The sequence below is a fragment of the Mirounga angustirostris genome, unplaced genomic scaffold, assembly GCF_029215605.1.
Source record: "Mirounga angustirostris isolate CCGP_5_RB_7025 unplaced genomic scaffold, mMirAng1.0.hap1 SCAF_14, whole genome shotgun sequence".
NCBI lineage: Eukaryota > Metazoa > Chordata > Mammalia > Carnivora > Phocidae > Mirounga > Mirounga angustirostris.
Genome location: NW_026991722.1, coordinates 87,506,595 through 87,531,803, shown reverse-complemented (window position 1 = coordinate 87,531,803; position 25,209 = coordinate 87,506,595). Strand labels below are relative to the sequence as shown.

The 25,209-nt window shown below is 44.8% G+C and overlaps 2 protein-coding genes across 3 annotated transcripts in view; both read left to right on the top strand.

The window, feature by feature from the left end:
- Positions 1-17,775, top strand: part of PITPNB (phosphatidylinositol transfer protein beta) — a 65,056-nt gene extending 47,281 nt beyond the window's left edge. Inside the window, exons 9-12 of one of the 2 annotated variants that reach the window (XM_045887413.3) lie at positions 9,067-9,177; positions 10,805-10,927; positions 14,498-14,583; positions 15,758-17,775. In XM_045887413.3, the coding sequence (XP_045743369.1) occupies positions 9,067-9,177; positions 10,805-10,927; positions 14,498-14,545 (282 nt within the window). In that variant the 3' untranslated portion in view covers positions 14,546-14,583; positions 15,758-17,775. The remainder of the gene's footprint in view (positions 1-9,066; positions 9,178-10,804; positions 10,928-14,497; positions 14,584-15,757) is intronic. The other variant, XM_045887412.2, reaches the window with a different exon arrangement.
- Positions 17,776-20,926: 3,151 nt separating this feature from the next.
- Positions 20,927-25,209, top strand: part of MN1 (MN1 proto-oncogene, transcriptional regulator) — an 87,921-nt gene continuing 83,638 nt past the window's right edge. Inside the window, exon 1 of the mRNA XM_064578587.1 lies at positions 20,927-21,260. The gene's annotated coding sequence lies outside the window, so the exon portion shown is untranslated. The remainder of the gene's footprint in view (positions 21,261-25,209) is intronic.

The window sequence follows — 25,209 nt, the reverse complement described above, 5'->3', positions numbered from 1 at the left end:
CAAAGTATCTGGCCCTTAGAATGCTTGACATGTCTCGGAAGATTCATCTAGTGTCTGAACATTGCGGTCTAGGGGATCAGGTCAAATAAGGATACTGATCTAGAAATTGGGATTTTTATGTTATCTTTATATGTGTATCATGTGCTCTTTCTAACCATAAAGGCATGTCTGGTTAATGTTCTAATTCCACTCTGGAGCAAAAGCTCTGGCAGTTGGAGCTTTCATAACATTATGTCATGCTGTTTACCTGCTCAGTCCTGCTTTAGACTCATTTTTTTTTTTTTTTTTAAGATTTTTACTTATTAGAGAGAGAGAGCGAGAGCAGGAACACAAGCAGGGGGAGTGGGAGAGGGAGAAGCAGTCTTCCTGCCGAGCAGGGAGCCCGATGTGGGACTCGATCCCAGGACCCTGGGATCATGACCTGAGCCAAAGGCAGACGCTTAACAACTGAGCCACCCAGGCGCCCTAGACTCATTTTTGAATTACCAGAGAGGCTGTTCTGGATCCTTGAAGCTAGTGGAGGGTAGCCATCTTTGTGGGGTATAGGGACGCTAATTTTTGTTCCCTGCCCTGCTACCAAGACTCCTTTCTCCTCCTGCCTCACATCTATGGAAAGAAGGTGGAAGCCTTGCTTGTCAGTGGCCTGAAGTAAAGATACTTCAAGGTCCTGTTGGCCAGGGATGGGAAGAATGGAAGTGGGGGTGTGGGAGAAGTTACAGCTCAGTTGTGGAAATCTCTTTGAGATAGAGGTTGACAAGAAAACAGCCCAGAGAGTCCTCAAGAGGCTGGTGAACACTGATAGCCCCCCAAGGAGAGAGACTGAGGGTGCTCTCCTGTCTTCATCTAGATATTGCTGTGAGTCCCAGGAAGGATGTGAAGATGTTTAAAACGTGTTCCCTCCCTATAATCTCACTTTCAAAAACCTATAGTGGGTGGCATAAAGAGGCTTAATAATTAGTTTCTGGTTAGACCACATTGTGGATTATCTATAATAAAGCAGACCTTAAAACATGGTTGTTTTGTTTGTTGAGCATCTGGTTTGGAAACTAGGTTTTTAATACATCGTAAAAAATAAGTAACGCTTGGTATGTATGAATTACCCAACACCTATAGAGGACACCAAAAAAGCTATTCCATGTCTTCAAGAAGCTGAGCACCCCAGGAGTGATACATGATTAGTTCTAACCTTATCTTGGATACTGAATGCCTCTGTTCTCAGGCAGCACCGAAGGATTCAGGCTTGGACAGGTGGAGTGCCTTACTTGAGTTCGAGAGGTGATTTGACAGGATGGGCCCCTTGCAGAGTTCTTACTGACTCTGTCAGGGACGATGTTTTCTTCATGAGTATTATCTGAAGGGTGAACCTGTGGTATCACTTTTACATAGTGTCACTCCTAAAGGAATTGGACACGAGCACGAAGCACATGTCATAGTTCTGATTAGTAAAATGGGTGTGAGCTACAAAAACACTAAGTTTGGAGACATGGAAAATGTGACTGATTGTCCTGCCACAGGAAGGAAGCTTTCGTGTCTTATTTTCATGAAACTAGTTTAACCCGTGATTACTCTTTTGAACTTTGATTTCACATTTGCTTACTCCGTATAACATTTCCCATTTGCCCAGTCAGACAGGAATCTTCCACCTCTGAGCCCTACTGAAGTCCTTAGTTGGTGACCTTTCTCATGGTACTTTGTGTGTCTCGTGTCAGGGTAGTGGTTTATGTGCTCACACTGTCTTCCTTCCCCATCTCCTTTGTCCCCTGGTACACACTGAGTTTTCAGCCATAGGCTCTGTGTCTGACCTACTTAAATGGGGCACTGCCTAGCACAGAGCTTTGCTCCTAGGAGAGGCTTAGTAAGTATTTGCTGGATTCAAGTTAACTGCCTTAAACCAAATAAAACACAACCAAATGTTGGACTTGCTGTGTACTTACAAAGAATATAATGCCCACTGTAGGTCTGTCCAGATGGCTACCAAAATCTAAACAAAATTGAGGGAATGGTATGGCTGAGTGAGGAATTGGGTTTTGCTTGAAATTTCAGTACACATACTTCACATATATTCTCTAATCTTCTGTTGATATTTACTGATGGATGCACTGGCAACAGCCCCAGCAGTGCGTTTATTTTTGACTTTCTTAGTGAAATCTGGGTTGGAAACTTACATTATGAAATCAACAGCTGAAGTTGAGCATTCAGATTGCCTTAAATTGAAAAATCAGAATATGAAGGCAGTGTGAGCCTACCAGAAACTGCTGTGTCCTTCCAAAGTATTAATTCTGATTAACTGGAGCACATGCCAATTTCATCTTCATCCCAACGCATTTTAAGCCGGAAAAGTGTGTGTGGAGTTGCCGTGTAGCATGGAACTATGAGAGGACCACATTGTCAGAACATGAGTTTCCAGAACGCCTTTGGGTTTGTTTTGTTTTTTTTCTAATTGTCTTTTACATTTGTTTATATTTGTTTGTCACAGATACAAGAAACTAGTTCTTGTGGATAACGTGGCCTGATTGCTCACCATTCCAGTCAGACACGCTGCGTTTTGTTTGGTTCTGTTGCGTGGCTCCAGTTATACATTACTCTCCCTCAGGCCCAGTCCGCATACCTCAGAGTAACCTAATACACATCGTTAAATTAAAAACACAATTTGAGTTTGGGGGTTTCATTTATGGTTAGAAACATGAAATGTAAGGAATTCAGTGAATACACAAACTAAATAAAATTTTGGAAACGTTTTTGCAACTAGCTTGTGCTTGCTCTTTTACAGATGAAATTTAAATTCTGTAGAGATGAGTCATAATTTGGGGTTCTTCAATTAGCTCAGGGTTTTCATTTAAAACTTCTGACCTTTCTGGTCTTTTGGTGACCAACAGTCTATACCTTTTATTTTCAATTGTTCTTTTAAGTTTTTATGCTTTAATCTACATACGACTCATTTATCAGCAAAATAATTGTATTTACTTCTAGGTTTAGGAAAGAGTGAATCCTGTTTTGCTTTAGGTTAGGAAATGTTAAGTTTGAGTTGCGTTGGAATTATGTGTGAATGATCTGAATTTGGATTTTGGCTTTATTTGCCTTGGGGTTATTTTTTTTGCCTGGTGGAAGAGGAAAGAGTTGGAAAACATTTGTATTGTTTAAGGCTAGAGAGGAAGTTCTGCTCGGCCCCAATGAGCCTCCTGAGAGCCGGGCAGACAAGCTGGAGCTCCTTTGAGTTCTGTGGATCCTAGAACATTCATCTGAATGTGGAGTCCCAAATATTTGCCCCGTTGAGATTGTTCACATTTTAAAAGTTACACATTTTTTCACAGGAATATTTCTAATAATACTCTGAGGAGTATATCATATTTTACTCTTCATGTGTACCTCCTTTTTACTTTAGAAGTTTAAGATTAGGAAAAATGTAGCATGGACCGGACTAAAGTTAGATATTTAAATCTTAATTTAGCTTTTAGCTTGATTTTGTGTAGCTTTTATTTATTAAACATCAAAACGAAAAGAAGCAGGAAAACATTTAGATTGTTTATAGTCAAAGAAGAATGAAGATTTGAAATAGTACCCAGATAATTTAGGGCAAAGTAATTCTTTGTCCTAAAATACTCAACTTAGGGCAAAAACTTCTGTAGTGTATTTTTGAAGCATATTGGTTTTTTTTCCTGATTACAAAATGATATATATTTATTAGGTTTTGAAAATAAAGAATTGTACACAGAAGAAAGTAAAAATTCTTATAGTCTCACCATTTAATTATTGCTATTTGTTACATTTCCTGAGTTATGTAGTTTTGTTAATAAGTGTTTATACCGTGCACAGATACCTGTTTCTGTTCATATTAGGCCTTTTTTTTTTTTTTGAACATTATTAAGCATTCTTTGAAAAGATGGTTTTTAATGGCTGTATGTGTAGTAGCCCATTGTTTGGAAGGTTTATGAAGTACTTCACCGTTAAGTCCAGGTTTTTGCAATTATAAATAAATCCGTAGTGTTGTTGTTTCCTTACCTGATGAACTAGGATACATCTCTGAAAGTGGAATTACCAGGTTAAAGGATGTGTGGTATACATAGGACACGAACAGCTTTAAGGCTCTGTAATGATGTGTGGTCAGATTCTACCCCAAGAAGATGGTGCCAAAAGTATCGTTTCAGCTTTTACTTAACCACATCTAGGCAATCGCTCTATTTTTGGTTTCACCATTAAGTATGGATACATTTTTTTTTTTCAAGTTTATTTAAGTGATCTCTACACCCAATGTGGGGCTCAAACTCAGGGCCCCAAGATCAACAGTCACTTGCTCTTCCGACTGAGCCAACCAGGCACCCCTAAGTGTGGAGACTTTTTAAGCCATTTTTAAATTTAACCATTGGTCTTTTTTTTTTTTTTTAATTTTTTATTCTTATGTTAATCCCCATACATTACATCATTAGTTCTAGATGAAGTGTTCCATGATTCATTGTTTGTGCATAACACCCAGTGCTCCATGCAGAACGTGCCCTCCTCAATACCCACCACCAGGCTAACCCATCCTCCCACCCCCCTCCCCTCTAGAACCCTCAGTTTGTTTTTCAGAGTCCGTCGTCTCTCATGGTTCGTCTACCCCTCCGATTTCCCCCCGCTTCATTCTTCCCCTCCCGCTACCTTCTTCTTCTTCTTTTTTTTTTCCTTAACATATATTGCATTATTTGTTTCTGAGGTACAGATCTGAGATTCAACAGTCTTGCACAATTCACAGCGCTTACCAGAGCACATACCCTCCCCAGTGTCTATCACCCAGTCCCCCCATCCCTCCCACCCCACCCCCCACTCCAGCAACCCTCAGTTTGTTTCCTGCGATTAAGAATTCCTCATATCAGTGAGATCATATGATACATGTCTTTCTCTGTTTGACTTATTTCACTCAGCATAATACCCTCCAGTTCCATCCACGTCGTTGCAAATAAATTTAACCATTAGTCTTAAGGCCATACATAGCTCAAGATAAGAGGGAATTGCGTGAGTCATTTTAAGAACTGAATGAGACCTTAAATATCACATATATATTAATTGAAGAAAAAAATAACATAACTTCTTTGTTCTCAGCTTTTTGCTCTGGTTATTTGAGATTATATTTCTGTAAGTCACCTCTGTGCCTTATGTTGTAAGGTGTTGATACTATAGAGAATTAGGCCAAGAAATAAAGGCAGCAGGCTCTTTGTTTACTTGTTTGTTTTTTAATTGGTACATATTCCCTGAATTTTTCTTTTCTTTAATAGTTACAAGTTTTATGGAAAACAAAAAACCAGTGAGACTGGAATACACATTTTAAATCTGGGGAAGACAGTTCAGAGAACAGGTTCATTTTGTCCCATCACTTAAACTAAATTTTATAGATCAGTGTTAGTTTGTAAATTACCAGTATTACCTTGATTGATTTGAACAGACTGCCAGAGTCACTAGAAAGAATGAGAAATAGACTTAGGTAATTGTTAAAGTCATGTGTGTATGCTCTGCTCTTGGAGCCCAAGTGTGGTATGGGCATATTTGTATTAAATTTAGCTTACTCTTTAATTAGAACCATGCTTCATCCTGCTGTTTTTATAAAATGGTAGGAGAATTCTGAGGAGTTGGTGTTCTGTTGGAAACACCCAAGGTTTTCGTTTAGCACGAGGTGTGCAATGATTCGGAGTTTCGGAACGAAGGGATCAGCAGCCTGTAATTAATAGGACCTTGGAATGTTCCATCTGGAAGGTATCTTAGGGCTAATCGTGGTGCATCAGAGGTTCTCAGCCGTAGAGAAAATTTAGCCCAAGTGCATGGAGGGGGCGGGGGATATTGCACTAATAAGCCCATTATAGAATAAAGTGCAAAATTAAAGGAAATGGCAAGACAAGACAGGCTATCAGATGTCAAGGACATGTGCTTACCGCCTGCAGTACTGGGCCACCCCCGACCCCGGACAAACTGAGTTCACTCATCCTTGCTTTTAGTATCACGTCAGTGGAGGATGAGAAGTTGAGCCTTTCCTTTTACTGACAGAGAAGTAAGGCCCAGAGAGGTTAAGGATCCTACCTGCCTTACATAGAAAGTTACTTTGCATAATGGGAACTGCAACCCATGTCCCCTTATTCCTAGTCTAACACTACTATTTAACAGGTGTTTAAGTACTATATTCTTCATATACCAAAATTGTGTTTCATATGAAGGTTTTCAGTGACACTCATTGGATTAGAGAGTACCTCAACACTGGCTTGTGGCTTATTGAAAAAAATGATATGTGAAAGGCCAGTCTTGTGATAATTTCAGTGAGGCTGGGCATTCAGAAGCTAGTTGTGTCCTGTGGAAGGCTGGCTGGCTGGCTACTTCCACACACAGGAGCCCAGCTGAAGTGCGTGGGGCCTGCGGGGCAGGGCGGGGGGTGCGGGGTTTGCAAATATGTCTCAGGCCAGGGCCACAGCAACAGAAAGGTGTCCCTTCTGGTAGAGTTCATTAGCACCAAGGATAGTGGTTTTATCGTTATTTATGCACATGTAATTACTCTTCTCTACTGGCCACTTTTGTGTCCTCTACAACACCTAGGACAGATAGGGTTGTAAATGACACCCTCTTAATACTTGCTGAATGAAGCTTGTTCATAAAGTGTATGGGATTGTATACACATCCATGCTGACTTTTAACATTAGTACTCTTTTATGGGAGGGAAAATGGAACTCAGCTAACCAAGTTCTTTTGTTGACATAGAACTCACCTGTACAAGGACAGTTTGCTGTATATATCATGTTTTCATTTAAATGCAAATGGTGCTACCTCACTGATTTAACCCATGTACCAGCTCATTAATAGGATGAAATGTGGGGCGCCTGGGTGGCTCAGTTGGTTAAGCATCTGCCTTCGGCTCAGGTCATGAACCTGGGGTCCTGGGATTGAGTCCCGCATCGGGCTCCCTGCTCAGCGGGAAGCCTGCTTCTCCCTCTGCCACTCCCCCTGCTTGTGTTCCCTCTCTTGCTGTGTCTCTCTCTGTCAAACAAATAAAATCTTTAAAAAAAAAAAAAAAAAGGATGAAATGTTATGACAGGAGATTTTCTGAGAAAAGTTGATCAGTCATGCAGGACTCTATAAAACGTGGAATCATATTAATAATAATACCAAGAAAGAATTTTTTCATCTATCCTGTCTTTAGAATTCCCTTGAAACTGGAACATTATTGAGGATTTGGGGGAAAATGTGGTCTGGTGCTATGATTGCATAAATGAAGAATAATTTTGAGGTTTTAGAACATGACGTAGAAATTCATGATTTTTTAAATGTATGTACATATGGCTGAATGGAACGAATATTTGCCACAGACAGTGAACCTCCTGAAAGTGGGATGTGCAAATGGGTTGCAGCTGACAAGAAGGGACAGTGGCACACAGTGTGACCGATGCTGGCATTGTAGTGTCTTGAGTGTGGGGTGAAGCTGAGAACAGTGGTGAAGAAGGGGGAAGAACCCTTGTATAGAAGACTGCATTTCTCTTTTCACTCACCAATTCAGTGTTTATAAAAAGTGCCCCCATAGTGTTGCACATGACTTTGTACCCTTTTGAGAAATTTTATTTAAAATTGTTTTGCAAACTCAAACTGGTAATTCCTACTCTATGGAAGAATAAAGGAGAGCGAGAAGTAATATGTATTAAGCCATGAGTTCCCCCAGCTAAGCATGGAGCTCACACTGTTTTACTCAGACTTGGCAAAAGGGTCCTGAGACATAGCTTTCATCTTGTAAGTACACCAGCCCTGGGACTTAGTGTTTACTGAATGGTCCTTTCCATGCAGACCGTGAGCTCCAGAGGCAGGACCGTGTCTGCTCTTGCTCACTGGCATGAGCCTGTCCCAGGCGCTCTTCTGGCTCAGCCCAGGAGGGTTTCGTTCTCCTGCACACACACCTTGGAAGACCCACATGAAGCTCTTGGCTCACCCCCTCCTTAACCCTTCCCTCAAAATAAACATGCTAGTGCCTTGAACTTCCCAAAGCAGAAGCCTGACTCAGTTTCACAGAAATGGGCAGTAACACATAGATTGCAGTTCCCTGCCCAGTTTTTACAATAAAAATTTCAAAATTCGCTGAAAAAACTGGGAAGAACAACGAGCACCTCCACCTAGATTCACCAGTTGTTAGCGCTTCACCGTCCCCTCTCCTCTTCTCTTTTCTCCTTCCCTCTCCACCTCTCTCTACACAAATGCATTATATTTACAAGATTTTTGGCTGAACCTAGGTTGACATAATCTGAAGTTCCAAATTCTAATTGCTTTTTAATGTTTTCTGAAAGTACATTATAGACATTATATTTTATTACTTCTTTAGTCTTTTAATCCAGATAGCCCCCACCTCTCTCCCTTGTTCCTTTTTTTTTTTTTTTAATAGTCCCCCCCCTTTTTTTGTTTTTTTTTTTACCGTAACAACCTCAGTTAACAAACAGTGCCGTTCCCTGTGCCAGTGTTAGAAGACACAGGAGCTGACTACGCTTCCCGACGGTTCTTCGTGGAGCCTCAGCACAGCCACGGCGGGAACGTGATAATGGCGTCAGGAGCATCCTGACGCACCCGAGCTCACTGTTGGCGCGAGGTGGATCGCATTGGGTATTTAATATGAAATCTGAACAGTGTAGTTGGAGACACAACAATGCCCCTATTTTTTTTTTTTTTAAAGATTTTTATTTATTTATTTGTCAGAGAGAGCACAAGCAGAGGGAGGGGGAGAATCAGGCTCCTTACTGAGCAAGGAGCCCGATGTGGGACTCGATCCCAGGACCCTGGGATCGTGACCTGAGCCGAAGGCAGACACTTAAGGACTGAGCCACCCAGGCGTCCCAACAATGCACCTGTTAAACTGCAGAGCCAGGAAGTAACTTCGTCTGTGGAAGGAGGGTTTGCAGCAGGGGAGTACCGCTGCTTTTGCTAAAATGATTTTGAATTTCCAGATACCCGAATTAAACACATACGAGATTGTACTTTTCTTCATGTATGTCTGTGATGTCGTTACACAGCAGTCAATTTTCATCAAAACATAAATATTTAAGTCACGATTTTTCCTTTTCGATTTTCTTCATCTAGAAGGAGCTGGCAAACAACCCTGACTGTCCTCAGATGTGTGCCTATAAGCTGGTGACCATCAAATTCAAGTGGTGGGGACTGCAAAGCAAAGTAGAAAACTTCATTCAGAAGGTAAAGGGCTGTTCAAAATGCAGTGACTTAAATTTAGGTAGCTATTAATGGGGTATTTTCTGTTAGCACCGCTCTTTCTCACTTATGAGGTAAAAATTATTGCTTCTGTATAGTTCCTCTCTGTGTTTCTTTTTTTTCTCCCTAGAAACAGCAAAGACAAATGCCAGCAGGTTTTAAGGGGCTTTCTTTGGGGAAGAGCATAGGAGTTTTTTGTTCCAAGTCCTTTCCCCATGGTTGGCCCAGCTGTATAGAGAGCCCTTTCCACGTACAGCATGCGGGACCTGGTGTCCTGGCATCGGCTGGAGGGAGAGGCCAGGCCTTCCCTGCTGAGGGGCTCCTCTGTCCCAGTTCAGCTGGCCACTCACTCACCCCCTCCACACATCTCTCTCTTGACGTACACTTTCTTACATCCTTTACATTTTCTCGTGAGGTGTTTTCTTTAGAGGTCCTTACTGAGAATAGTTACACTCTGAACCTAGGGTGACAGAATCTGAGGATCCGAATTCTGATTACCTCTTTTTTATGTCTTCTTTATTGAAGTGAAAGTAACATGGACAATTTGATCTAGAAAGGGGAGAGTTGGAGCTGTGTAAATAGGTACACATGTTGAAAACACATAGGGAACATGAAAAGTTTCTTCGGTGTCTACTTTTCCTGTAGTATGACTATTTCTTCTATTACCATTATTAAGAAACCCCTGGTACGCCTCTGAACCCACAACTGCTTGTATCTGTTCCACCATAACTTTTCTGCTGTTAAGCTGGAACCGCTCTGACATTTTTTTTGAAAGGGTCCTAATGTGCTGGAAACTGATTACTCTTGGGCCTGCTTACAGCTGGCCCACAGTAGGCACTCTGTAAATGTTGGCTTCCTTCCTTCCTCTTGGATCATAGTAATAGATTAACAACTAGTTCATCACACGTGTAATTGATGAAGTCCCTTCTGTTCGTGGAAAAAAATTTTAGAGTTGAAGATTGTCCAAAAGTATTAAAGTACTCACTGTTCAGTGCATTTTTCTCTCTTCTTGGGAAAGTTTAGTAAAATTTAAATAATGCAGCAATTAAAACCACTCATTATGTACATGGTTGTGTGTGTTTGTGTGTAGTGACAGTAATATGGGAGTATAAAAATTGATGGAGAGTGTGTAATAATTCTTGATTTAAATAAACATCTTATTCCAAAGAACCAGGATTCTTTAGTTTCAGTACACATTATATTCAACCTCACAGTATTCCTTTGAATTGCAGAGAAGAATGACCGTGGATAGTCTATAGTAGAAGAAATCGAGTTGACCTTTGGTCACTGAGATTTAGAAAAAGGTAAAAATAGATCAGGTCTAGCAGGAGTTGATGTTGGATCAGAATGTGCGCCCCGTGGTTTTTTCCGTTCCTGTTAAATTGTGCTACCTTTGCGGGGAAAGATTCACATTTCACAGGGAGATTTTTTTTTTTCTTTTGTTTTATAAAATGATAATGGGATGGAACTAAGATTGTCACTAATCGACAAAGTGGTCTTTTCAAACCAGGTATATGGAGATTGCATGGGTTAATTGGGACGTAGAAAGTTAGTATGTTATTAATCTTAGATTTTTGCTGTCTTACACTACTATTCTTCTTTGTTTTAAAAGCAAGAAAAAAGGATATTTACAAACTTTCATCGCCAGCTTTTTTGTTGGATTGACAAGTGGATTGATCTGACAATGGAAGACATTAGGAGAATGGAGGATGAAACTCAGAAAGAACTAGAAACAGTAAGACTTCCCTGTTTGTGCAAATTCTCTCATTGCCACTCTCTAAAACTGTGTGTGTGCTGAGTAAGTGTAGATTTAGGATTAAGAAGAGTGTCATTACAAGCCGTTTTTTAATATTTACCCTCATCAAAATCTGGTTTCTTAGACACTAACATTCCTCGCATGTTCTGATTTCTCTTTTCTTGAGCATCTTCCATGAAAGCAGAATAGAGCTTTATTGATCTAGAGTTGGTTACCTCTAAGATGCCCAGTGGTTTTGTATTCTTTGTCATGCATCAGTTCTCTCTGATGGTACCTGGTTCATAGTCCTTTTAGGCATACACTTGATCAGACCAAGTTGCCTTTGGCTCATTTTGTTATCATTGTAAGTTACTGATGTTCGCACAGTAAGTCCTACTTCCCTCTTCTGTAGAAAAGATAAGCCTAGCTATACTGTCACAGATGCCAGAAATGCCTCCTTCCCTCCCACAGCTAGCACTGAATCCTTAGCTCTTCATAAGCTTTAGGCAGAAATTGAGGTGATGCTTGGGCCGGAGGTCAGCATGCCATGTTTCACAGTTAAAGCTCCCGCCCACCACCAGTGAGCAGGGCAGCTGCATCGTGTGGGCACCCCCTTTCTGCCAGGGATGGATTCTTCCCACTTCCTCTAAGTATCTGGTTTTGCTTTTGCTCCGGACTACACTGCTTTTCAGTTGAAAGTAAGGCCCTCCTGGGGGCAAGTGAACCCAAGGAATGTCCGGGATAGGCTAGTGGTTTCCATGCAGTCATCCAGAGTCCCGCCAGCAGTCCCAGTTTTGGAAGCCCTGCAGGCGGGGAGTGTTTGACAAACGCCTGTGTGTGAGGCAGGACCCCCACTTAATCACAGGAGAATCGCGGCAAATCATTCTTTGGCACAAAAGGAAATCTATTTGTCTGGCACACAGCATCATAAAGAATCTGTGTTTAAAATTGCTTACTTTTGGTGATTACAGCAGATCTGCTTCTAATTAGCTTTATACAAACCTTCTGAGAGGACTAGGACTTACTTTCTTTATAAGGCAATAAAATGTTTTAACCTTATCTTATACAGAAAGTAAACTTTCGGCAGTCTCCAACTTATGAATGGATTTTGTTCCAAAAGTTTTAAGTTGATTTTTTGGCATTTGGGACATGTTTTACCATGGAGACAACATAATAAATTGGAGTTCGGTTTCTAGGCCAGACAATAGAAGCCTCTTTGACCTCCATTTCTCATACTAATAGTATGACTCTGAGTTCTGGATCTCGGGAGTAGGGTGATAGAATGGCAAACATAGAGGGCTCTCCCTCACCCCCATAGTTTTAGGCTGGCCCCTAATATTTAAACCGGCAAGAGTAAGTCATGGGTACTTCCTTTTTCCCCCATGCCCCTCTCCCACTTTTGTCTCCCCTTTTTCAAGAGTCCAGTGCCCTTCTCTAAGAAGCACCCCTGCTCCTGCCCAGTTTTAGTCCCTTCTCCCCTGTCTTGCCTGATTCTGCTCCCTCTACGTGCTCCAGGCCCCAGAGATACCTACCCCTGTCCCCAGCCCTTCTGAGCTGCTAGGCTCAGCTGAACATTAGAAAAAAAGCAGCATGCTGACACTCATTCTCACTGAGCTCACCGCATAGCCTTGCTGTCTTCAAAAAGGATTTGCCAGTGCTGAGATAAAACAAAACATACTTAACTTTTCTTGGTTTGAGCTCTTGAGAAGGAGTTTTGGTTTTGGTTTTGATTTTGATTTTTTTTTTTTTAAGATTTTATTTGAGAGAGAGAGCGAGTGAGCATGAGCACGGAGGGAGAGGGAGAAGCAGACCCCCGCTGAGCAGGGAGCCCAACGTGGGGCTCAATCCCAGGACCCCGGGATCGTGACCTGAGCTGAAGGCAGACGCTTAACCGACTTAAGCCACCCAGGCGCCCCTGGTTTTGATTTTTATGCTGAGAGGACTGTCCATAACATGAGGAAAAGAGGTCATGGTTGGAGGGTGAGGGATGGAGCCCTCCCTGGTTGGAGCTCTGAACCCTGCCTACCTCTGGACTTCTCGGACAGAACTTGGCTGGGACCTCTTCCCTTAGGAGAGTGCCCTTACTTCCATCCCAAGTTCTCAGTCTCAGGACACAGAGCATTCCCAGTGTAAACACAGTGAGTGCCCCGATGAGGAGGTGGGGATTTTGCCGAGGGCCTGCAGGCTCAGCTCCTTTCTTCTCCGTGCAGGTCCGTAAGGTAGACAAGTAGTTACACAGAAGCCCCGTTTATTAGAAGATATCATCGTTGTTGTGCCTACATGGCTCAGCCTGACTGATTCCCACATGATGTTGGTAGAAATCTTTTGTTGGTTCAGGGTTTGGGGGTACATGGCCGTTTCTTTATTAGAGATCTGAAAAACATTTTAGGGCATTTTCAGCATTCTGTGCTGATCATTGTAACTTAAAATCCCATTTAAGTTATTTTGCTCTGGGTCATTGGGGAGTGCTTTATTCCCCATCACATTGCTGCTGCCTCGAGCCCTAACAGTTGGTTTGTTAGTATCTTCAGACTCTGGGCAGTAGCATGCCTGCAGGCCAAAGTGCCTACCCAGAAAGCACCTGCCTCATGACGAGGCTTAACACTTCCAAGTCTTCTCCACCACCCAGGGAATTTCCCCTTTTCTTGAGGTCCTATTTCCCTGACACCTGATGATAGAGTTTGATACATTGTAATTCTCTTCTTAATTTGCAAATATTTTAAGACTTGGATATTGTTCATACGGGATTTGGCTCTGGAGAAAAGGAACAGCATCTTGAAAGCTTAGGCATGACAGGAATGCCCCTGCCTGGAATCCTAAAGAGAAATATGGGTTTAAGGCCCAGCTGCTAAAGAAGTACTGGGGGTAAACTTTCTGCCTGTTTGTTCACAACTGGCACTTCTGGGGGTCGGGGAGAAGTGTTGAGGTTTAGAAATGTGTTTATTACATCTGTTCCTTTTTCTGTCCATTCTTTTCTGATTTTCTCATTGAGTTTTTTTTGGAATTGTCTGTGGTCTGCTGTTACGAATGCCTGTCCTTTCTGATGCATCCTTATGTCCTTTGTTGTTTCTCATACATTGTTCCCATGCTCACTTGTTCTTCCTTTTGTCCTCCCTCTTTTAAATAAACTTCCCATAAAGAACTCCTCTCAGGGACTCTAGTCTCAGAAGCAGTAGAGGTGGCCACACCTTGTGTCTTCCTGTCTGGTCTAGGGACTAGGAAAATGTGAATCAGACCATCAGGGCATTTTCTCACATGGTATTAGTGAACAACAGTTCATTTACCCTTGGCTGTCTTTGATAATTTCATACCATCATTCTGCAGGCTTTTGTTTCCTGGATTCAAGAATAGATACACATTTTTTGTGTTGTTGTAAGAAAAGCCTTTTGCAGGATTTTCCTTACATAACCAACTTTACTAGAGGGGCCTCAGAACTTCATTCTCAGTGTGGATGTGGTTATGAACAGGCAGTGGTCATTCACAATCTTTCCTAGATCTTTTTTCTGCCTTCGCTTACTAACCCAATTTAGAGTCTGATTTCAGCAGCTCATGATTTTATTTTACGTTTAGATGCGTAAGAAGGGTTCCGTCCGAGGCACGTCGGCTGCTGATGTCTAGATGAGTCCCCTGTAGGGTCAGAGACAATATCAAACTGTGTAAGTGAAGACCTGGGTAAAAAGAATGTTTAAAAACCAATACCTTGTTGGTAATGGGTAGTTAACTTGCTGAGCAGAGACTAAGTATTAAATGTGGTTTAATTTTTAGAATTTAAAGAGATACATATTTTAGAGATTGACATGGAACACTTAAGTTATTATTCTGTAAGAGTTTTATCTGTGGAACAGGTTGAATTTAGTAATCTCCAGTTAGTTCTTAGTGTTAGGGCCAGAGACCAACTGCCAGGCATACTCATTCATCACGTAGTGTTGTCCTGGAAGCCAGCTGATTCTTCGTTGATGTCCAGTTATTTGACCTATTTCTCAATAGAACCGTATGTGGTTAGTAAGGAAATACGTAAAAGCATTTTAAACCAGAGATCCTCCATCCCATACCAGAAGGGCAGCCTTAGTGATTCATTGTAGTTGAAATTTTTTCCGAACATCTCAGTATCTTCCTTCACGTTGAATCTTCAGTTACCTTTACAGTATACACTTTGGCTTTCACTATAATATAAAACATTTCTGTGGCTTTATTTCCCTAACACAAATTTATATGCTCAGATAAGAGATTTTCCTCGAGGGGAAAAAAGAGCCTCAGAATCTACCCCACATACCAAAACCAGCATGAGTACACACAAGGGGACAGTCCACTGCTGCCCGTTGTTACTGTTGAGCTACAGTATTGAGGGAAAGAACAAAACAGAACACTCTCTTCACTCACTGTGGTTCTTTGCTGCCCCCTTACTGTGCTACCTGCTCTTTAATTATCGAACAGGGGAGAAATGGAGTATTCAGTTGTGAACACAAGTAGTTGTATAAATAAGAATGAAGAAACTCTGCCCGGATTCCTCCAGAGCCCTGTCTTTAAATACAGTGTTCCTGTAAAAAAAAAAAAAGATTATTGTTACTTTTGTTAAGTTCTTCCAAGTTCTGTGACTTATTTCCACTTCCAATTTATTTTCTCCCTGTTGAAACAAAATGTTATGTCATAGTGAAACCAAAATCTTCAAGAGATTAAATTTTTTAAATGTGGTAGTTGGGGTACGTTTTCTGCAAAAGTTTTGCCATGTTGAGGATTTTTTTTTTCTTTCTGGAGAATGTATGTGACACGATAACATTTTTTGTGCGTCTCTGTTTTAATATTGCCCTGTCTTTTGCTTTTTTTTTACAGTTACGTAATCAAGGTCAAGTGAGGGGAACAAGTGCCGCCAGTGATGAGTGAAGAAGAATCTGACCAGTATCTTGCAGTGTTGACGTTTCCCAGATGTGTGCTTGTGATGATGTACTCACACGCACAGGTTCCCAACCACGTGTATATATATGTGTGTGTGTGTGTATATCTGTAGCTGTATATAAAACGCATGTAGAGCTACAGATCAAGATACACACACTTGTGTATATATGTACATACAAACATACTGAAAGGATTAGTACAATTTCTCCAAAGTACTGTACCTATCTTCAAGAATGCAAAAGAAAATATTTTCAATATATATACCTGGAACAGATTTTAATAATTATCAGAGTAATACCATTAATGGACAAATTGACTGCAATGTAATACTAGCTGGTATGTTTCATAAATGTCAAATTGTGGACCAATATATATAGCCTTTTATTACTTTTCTGTTCTTTCAAATCTTTCTGTTCTTTTAAATCTTATAAATTTTTATTTTAGTCCCATAAGCAACAGACTCCCACAGAAAAATTTATTCAAAATCTTTTGGTATTCCAGTGAATCTGGAATGTAAACTCTGAATGTATTTATAACGATTTATTTCTGGATGGTTATTATCTTAAATTCAAATTGGACAATGTCTATTAGTAAGGAGTATAGTTACCAGCCAATTTTTACTTGTTTGCCCTGAGGGAAAAAATCCTTTAAAAAAAAAAATTCTGGTTTTTATTGGATTTTTGTATTTTAAATTTCGATATTTTTCTACATCAAACCTAGCAAAAATGGAGATGATGGTTTGTGATTTATAATAAACACTTATACAATTTTCAGGCTCCTTTAGGCAAACAAAGAAATTGATGAAGAAATGAATAGCATTGTAGGCTGTAGGAAAACTTTTGGAAGTAGAGCACTTCCATGGAGTCTTGTTTCTGAAATGACTGTTTTCTGAAATTAGAGCTTGGAAACTATGCAAATGATCTAGATTCCTCACAGCTGACACGCTAGAATACAGATAGTGGTGATGACGGTTTTGTTTTTGTTTTGGTTTTTTTGTGCTTTTCATAGTGAAATATGCCCTGAGGGGGAGGCGCCGCCTTTGAGATAGCGGAATTTCAGAGGCAGCACAGGCTGGTCTCCTTGCCTGGGAGGCCCTGCTGAGGGACCAGTTCGCCGCCGCCCATGGGGAGGTGCTCTCTAGTAGGACGCCATTGGAACCTGTCACGTGTGAGCATCATGAACGTGCTGGTTGGCAGCCGCTGCCACCTTGTCCTCCTCCTCCTTCCTTCTTTAAGAAAGGAGCCATAGCTAGGTAAGATTTTTATCAGCTCTCTGTCCAAATCCGGTTTTTCTCCCGTGAGTCCTGGAAGCTTGACTAGAAAGATACTGTTGAAGCCTTCTGGTCACAAACTGTCTTCTTTAACCTCTCGTCCTTCCTGCAACACACTGGCCCCTGTAGTCCTATCACGTTTGTAATCTGATTTGCTGACAGTCCTGCCCGCCCTGCTCCTCATTTTCCCATGCGCCCTGTGTCCCCACTGAGGTGGTGGCAGTGAGTCAGACGAGGGTGTTGAGGATCACTGCCGCACCGCGATGCCCTCTTCGCCTTGGCTCCGAACCCCACGTCAGATATGTCCTCTGTGTACTCAGGATCAAGACTGATGTTTACTCTCTGGGCACTGTTATAAGATAGGTGTTGTCAAAGCATAATCATTGTCTGCAAAGTGTTTGGTGCAAGGAAGATTATTGCTAATTTTGTGAAATAAAGAGTCTCGCCCTCTTCTTTTAATGGACTAAACTCTCACTGGCATCTGTAGCTTCGTTGGGAGCTTGGGCGCACATGGAAATCCATGCCCAGCGCACGGATTCTAATGTTTTCCTAACAACTGTGGAGATTTGAGGGAATGCGTGGTGAATGTAAAATATCTAGTTTACTTGGCAGTCTCTTGTGTAAATTACAGTAAAACAAAGTAAATGAAATTGAAACAAAAAATAAATTTGATCACAAAATGCCACTTGTGTGCTTGAGTGGTTGTTTCCCCCAGTGCCACGTCTAGGTTCAGCACGCTGCGGGCCACTTCTCTGCCGCTTTCTCAAGAAGTCTCTGTTGTGCGGCCCTGCCACTGTGGGAAAAATAAAGGAAAAACACGGTTTTTAAAAATTTTTCACCGCAAACTCCTATTCATGAAATGTGTCTATACCATATTAACCTGTTACATTTGCTTTCTTAGATAATTTTCTGCTTTTAAAAGTAAGCAGAAAACTAAAGAAGGGTTATTTCTTAGCAGTCTCAGAGGTTTTTTTTTTTTTTAATTATGTTTCAAGGGGAAAAATAGGGAAAACCCATAGTATTTCTAGAAGCACTCAGTGAGGATTTTGTCATCAGCCTCTGATTGTTTGAAGATGGTGGCTTTTTGGTTTGGGACGGCGTTTCACCTCTCCTGAGACCTTGTCATTTCCACTCTTCTTGTTCTGGGACACCTCACAGCTATTTTCTCATGGTCCCATCTTACATTCTAGAGCTGCTCAGCATTAGGAGAGGTGGCCAGCTGCATGGATGGGTTCATACAGAATGTTATATTTCCAGGTGATCTTTGTTTCCTGAGGTGATTGTCGTAGTGTTTATCTCAGAGTTAGCGTTTGTGTTTGCAGGGCCAGTCTGTCATTCTGGATGCTGAGCGCTAAAGCTCAGCACTCGGGTCTCGCCAAAGGCAGCAAGATGAATAAAAGCACACAGTCCAGTGTGGGAGACACACACGCACAGACGATTACAGTTCAGTAGGATAATTGAAAGTTTAGACGTCATCCACATCGTGCAGATGCGAAAGCAAACGTTGAGGCCGAAGGCGGCTGGGCAGGGCGGCGGGGACCCAAGGAGCCTAGGGTGTTGCTCTTGGGCGGGCACTGCCAGCAGGGGGCCTGGGGTCAGGATCACCCCTTCTGGCCTCTTGCTGAGTCCTGGAGTGCCCAGCTGCGGTGTTCAGGGTCAGTGTCCCTGAGCATATGGGGCGCCCTCACTCACTGTGATCTTTCCCTTCCTGTTCAGTTGCTTTACCAGACTGCCTCCTGGTTGATCTAAAATCACAGTGGCCCCAACACCTGGCTTTTATAAAGCTCACCTCTCTCCCCATTTCCAACTTGCTAAGCTGTAGAGTTTCACAGCCCCGCCTCCTCCTCATGTCTTGTCTCTGAGGAATAGACACTTAACTGTTCATCTCCTCTCAGCTGCGTTGACAAGGTCAGTGTGTAATACCCTGTTCTTGACCATTTGGAAAGGTGAATGTTGTTCTGCCTGTTCTTAGACCCTCCAATCCGACATTCGGAGAGCCATGGAATGTTACGATGTTTGATGACTTAGGATTTTTTTTCAAGTTGCCCTCACTGGCAGTTGTAGAGTTTGGGACTTAGAATGGTTGGGAGGGAGGGAAAGCGCTAGGAGACAGGTGGAAGATTATCCCGCTGAGCTTGGAGCAAGCATCCACTGCCCACAGGGAGTGCTTCCTAGGAATCCTGCCAGGGTCACTTGAGGTTATGTCTTCTGACTTGGAAATGCTAAGCAACAGCAGGTCTCTTCAAAACCAGTTCTTCAACTAGACTGGGTTGGGAAGAGTAGAAATTGCGGCTATTCCAAGGCCATGTCATCCGAGGCCACGCTAGGCATTTGAAGCGGTGCTCAGCACTTGGAGGCACCTGATGCTTCGATGCCCATCCCTTTTTTCCTTCTGAAAGTGCCATGTTGCCAGCTTACTGTTTAAAAGGGATTCAGGACTAACTCGGTTTGCTTCCCCAACTCCCCAAGATCGCTTGCACTCCCCTAGGGTGGTGGGGGTTGGGGAGTGGAGGACCCCTGCTTCCTGACCTCCTCATGGTTTCTCCTCCATCGAGTTAAATCACAAATTAAAATCTGTCCCTGGATGACTCTCTCCCCAGGCATCTGAGGGGTTCCCATCTCTTGAGTGTTTGTTCTGTCCTGTTAGGGTTACTGGTTCGAAAAAATTCAGTGCATGTAAACCAGAGGTTCTCAGCCCTGGCAGCACCCTAGAGTCACGTGGGGGAGCCTTTAAAAGTATAGGCTGCCCACCAGTTGCCTTTTCTATGGCTTGGGTTCAGTGTGCCCTGTTTTCAAAGGACAGGGAAAGAGAGCCCAGAGAATTCCCACCTTCTTCCTAGGAGATCACTGAGAAGACCGCTTTGTCTCCAAGCAGTCAGACTCCTACCCGGTTGACAAAGCCCAAGTACCACTTGCTCCACGCAGCCGGCCTTAACCTGATGGAGTCTCTGCAGTAGCCCACACCCCTCATGTGGCACCTGTGGACTCCGTGCTGCCTCAGTAGATTAATCGATGCTGTCATCTTCTGAGTCTGTGTGTTTTGCATCCCAAGTTAGCTTGGGACCTCCTTGTGGGCAGGAGCCGCCGTTGTCCCCCCCCCCCCCCCCACAACCCCGGTCGCCTCCCCTGATGGGCACTTGGACTCTGAAACTGCTCTGTTCGCCCACAGCGCATCCCTGCCCGCCCTGTACAAGGCCCCTTTTGAGTCTGGGGGTCAGAGGGGAGGGGAGTATAGCCCCCACATCAGTAAGGTCTAATGTCTGCTGTAGGAGAATTAAAGCGTGACAATGAGCTGCAACAGGATGTAGTAATTGTGGAAGCTGACGGTGAGAGGACAGAGGAGGGAGCTCCAGGTCCGCGTTTCCCCCTCTCTCTTCAGACATCTAAACCGGAGCTTTGGTAGGCTCCTCCAACTCAAGAAGTCTTAAACCAGATTCAGGTCTTTCCTCCTTCCCCCAGGCCTACTGTCTTCCATCAGGTACCTGCATCTCTGGCTGCACGGCCCAAGCCAGGAAGCCTGTGGTCCCTGAGTCTTCCAAGTGCCCGCCAGTGTCTGTGATAACCACCTCGCGCTCCTCTCTGGGGTCCGGCCCAAACCACCCTCTCCTCTAGGGCAGGGGCCCGCCAACTTTCTGTCGAAGGCTGGACACTGAATATTTTAGGCTTTTGGGGCCATAGGGTGTAGCACCGCTCTTCAACTCTGCCCTTGTAATGCAAAAACAGCCACGGGCAGTATGTAAACAAGTAAGTGTGTCTGTTCTGATAAAACTTTATTTACACTATTAAATAGGTGGTGGGCTGGATTTGGCTGCTGGGGCCAAAGTTTGCCAAGCTCTGGTCTAGAGCCCGGATACCCTTAATCAGGCTGTGCCACCTACAGGTGACTTTCTAGGACGCCCCTGATTGTGCCGCACCCCTCCTTGAACACTGCATGGCTCTCTGAGGCCCGGAGCAGTGCAGCCAAGGCCAGCGGCCAGCGAGAGCCGCCTCCTGCCGTCTGTGAAGTGGGGCCAGCACTGCTCGTCTACCTCCTGGCCGTTGGGTGGTCAGGCCTGGGTGGAAGGGACCGTGCGTAGCGTGGATGTTGCCCATGGAAAGCGCTCAGCATAGGAAGACAGTTGCTGTTGTTTGCCATCAGATTGCCAACCCATACCAACCGAAAGTTGAAGGGTAAGAGCCGTGATGGGCTAACAAAAGCTGTTGGTGTCTGAAATACAATGAAGATAATGCTGGTTAGCTAAACTTCTCAACTGGCATGTGTTAACTTCACTGTCTGTCGTCTGTTGTCCAGAAAATACCATCTGTGGCTGTTAAACTGAATGCTGTGCTCACGGAAAAGCTCATAGATGCCCTACATGTTTTCCGCGATTAGAATTTGGCTCTCTAGATACCATTGCTAACAGGTTAACCCGAGCTTGGCTTCGTGACTCCTAATGGGGCACGCTAAAGCCAGGCCTTTGCCTAGAAAATCAGCCCCGTTTTCCCAGAGTCTGTGACACTCAACCCCGGGTCGACTCTTGTTTACTCCTTGAATTTCTGAGAAGCGGTAAAGCACCATGACATGCCTCCGCCTTGTTGATCCCTTATATATTCTGACACCACCTGCTAATCAGTCAATAGCAGAATTGCCTTGCACTCCAGACCGAGGGAGGTTCATGAAGTGGAACGGAGGAGTGGCTTACAGTGTTTATTAATGTATGTGCTAAACAAAAGCTTCGCCTCTGGGCATCCCGTTGCATGCCGGCTCCCCGCAGCCTGGAATACTGATGGCCTGTTCTCTCAGAGCTGACTCCATTTTCCCATGGCCTGGGAAGCCCTGAAACAACTCAGCCTACCAAGAGGTTCTATGAGTGTTTTGTGGCCATCACTCCAAAATGTCATCCCCAGAGAGGCACTGTGTAGGACGAGAGACTTCTCCCAAGTAAGGCCGGAGGGAGGCTTAGAATCAGGCCCAGAACACCCATGCGCAGACATTGCTCGAGCCCTTCCGTTCCTTTCTTTAGGTGAGGGGTCGGCAAACTTTCTCTATAAAGGGCCAAATAAGTAAATATATTGGGCTTTGTGGGTCATGCAGACTCTGTTGCAACTACTCAACTCTGCCTCTGTAGCATGAAAGTAGCCTTAGATGTAATGTAAACGAACGAGTGTGGTGGTGTTCCAATAAATCTTTATTTACACAAACAGGTGGTGGGCCGCATTTGGCCCAAGGGCCATAGTTTGCCAATCCCTACTCCGGACTCTTGCCCCAAAAAACAGCCAGCACTTAAGAGTGCATGTCAGGTCTTGTTCTGAGCATGACACATAAATGACCTCACTGAATCTTCACAACCGCCTTGTGAGCTAGGTACTGCTATCACCCCCCTTTCTACAGATGAGGAAACTGAGGCCCAGACTAACGTTGCCACGTCCCATTACCGAAAGCGGCGGAGCCACGGTTATAACCCAGGGAGTCACACCGGAGTCACTCCTAGCCGCTGCCCATCCACCTCCCTGTCTTTCAGGACCGCTGAGGTCCATGCCTGTGGCATTTACCAAGAGTCGAAGGAAGGAGCAGCCCTAATGATAAAAATTCTATCGAGGACCCTTTGTTCTTAAACACCCCTTAGGAGCAACCTTCCATGACTGATTCTTCCCAGAGCCCAGAGCCAAGAAAACATTTTTTCCTAGACAGTGTCGAATTTCCCCCTCAGTCTTTGGTGTCAGGCAGCTCCCATGTTGCAGTTTGTGTCCAGCTGAGGCAACCTCTCCAGGCAGTCTTCCTGGCATAACTCCTTCACCTCCCCCTCCACCAAACCCGGCCCCCCCTTCTCAGCCCCCACACTTGGTCTGTGCGATGGCGCTATGCAAATGGAAGGTTTTTGCTCTCCTGTCTCCGTGCCTCCTGTGTACGTCACCTCAGAGTATTTGGGGGAAAAGGTTTAGCGAGAACTCTGAAATGCGTGTGCAAACACAAACATTGTCTGCCACGTCGAGGTGAGAAATCAGAGCTGCAGTCACTCCTCACCTGCAGGAAATCTCGAGGCCTGTGAACATCTGGAAGGGAGCCGCCGGGGTGGTTTTGTTAACATGGCACGATTGTGGGTAGTTCTCCCCCACCGCCCCCGACCCCCCCGAATTGTCTTCGGTGTTTCACTTTACAAGAGAATCTTATTGAAAACTCGATTTGTACTGCGCCAGGCCTTGGGAAGCCTTCCCCATACGCGAGTGCCCGGCGTGCCTTTTATCACTGGGGCTAAGATCTTTTGCTTCTGCAGCTGGTGGCCCATGAGCTCACTCCTCTTCCGAGGCGCGTGCCAGAAAGCCGTCGCGGGAGGGATTTCAGGATTCCTCCCAGCCCCTTCCAAACCCAACAGGCTCAGATTTTCCACTTGTGTGATTGAGGTCAGCGCCTGCCTTCTGGCTGGCGGGCTCCCTACACATGGGAGCGCCAGGCCTCAAGCAGGGGCTTCTCCCACTTGCCCTGGAATTCACCCCCCATCGTTGGTCCTCTCCATCCCGGGGCTGTTTGTGCGCCGCCTGGCCCCCAGGATCCGGGGGGCGCTCTACCCGTGGCTGAGGACAGCCTGGCCCAGCCCTGGCTCAGGGCCACCAGGATGCAATGTTGGCCCCTGTGTTTGCTCAGGCCTTTGTGTGAGTCCGGAGGAGTCGTCTGGCCAGGTGAGGAACAGTGGGATGACTGTTGCTTGCGAAGAACTTCGTTCCCTTCCTTGCCAGCCTACCCAGAGAATGTGGAGCTTGGCAGCCATGACTGCTGCCACCGGGTTTTACTAACGGTCGCTGCTGCTGTCTCCCCGCGACCCTCCAAGAGGCCACGATGGACATGGGGGTTTTGGCATCCGATGCCTACATTCCGAGTCTGCCACGTCCACTTACTGAGCCGCAGGCCAGTGAGTACGTCTCAGCCCCTCTGAGCCCCTGCGTCCTGCCCATGAAGGTTGGGGTACTAACACTGACACGAAATACGGCCCTGAGACAAGAAATGTATAAGTAATGGGTGAAAAATCTCTCCAGCATCGGATTTGCTGCTTAGTTGGTCTCCTAATCAGTGAGGACGAACAGCCATCCCAGTTCACCCGGGATAGGGGAGTTTCCTGGGAGGCTGGACCGGGACAGTCCTGGGCAAACGGGGGACAGCGGGTCGCCTTATTTTCAGCCCCAAATGTCCACATTCTTTAAGCCGGCAGCATTCATTTAAAAACAAATAACAAAAGCCGAACGAACGTAGTATGGGGGACAAGCAACTTAGTTTTGTAGCCTGATGTGCCCCCGAACTAGCTGCCTAATCCTCTCTCCAGCCTTCATAGGGCACAGAAGATTTCGGGGTAGGGTGTGCAGACTGGGTGGAAGTCGCTCTCGGAGGAGCTGCTGACCTGGGGGCCCCGGCAGCACTTGGCTCAGGCTGGCCCATTCCATGGGGGAGAGCGTGAATCCCTCCTCCACCTGAGCATCCCCTGCTATGGCTCACACTTCCACCCTGACACCAGCCCCGGGGAGCGGGGAGTTCTCACATTTCCCCATCCTTGAGGAAACTAGGGCGCACACCGGTCAAGAAGCTGCCCTCCGCTGAAAAGAGGCAGAGCTTCCTGCAGCCAAGGGGCTCTCCAAAAGGGAGGTGGATCGCCTCATTCCATCTTTGCTTTGAGGACAGGGACAAACCTCCTCACTGTGCCTGACTGGGCCTGGCCACCCTCTCCACCCTAGCCCCTCGCCTCCATGATCCAGGATCTCGTGACCAAAGGCCACGGTGTCCTCTAGGCCCAGAGTCCCTTTCCCTCCCCCGTTCATCCTTCGGCCTCAGCCCAGGGTCCAGGTCCTCGAAGACCCCTCCCTTGACCTTCTGACGAGGCCAGCATCCCTCCCGGGTGCTCTAAGGGCAGGTGCCAGAAGCACCAGCCGCCACCGTTGCAGGCTCGGCGTCTGCCCACCGAGCAGATCCGTTCTGAATGAATGGAGTAGAGAAGCCCCACGTTTAACCCCTCTCCTCCCACGCCTTTTCCCACGGAGCAGCCAGGCCGTCTCTCTTAACCATTAACCACCAACCATTCCCCTGACCCCTGCCAGCAGCTCGGCTGAGGCCACATCCCGGTAGGACCCCTTCCACCTCGATCCCCTCCCATCC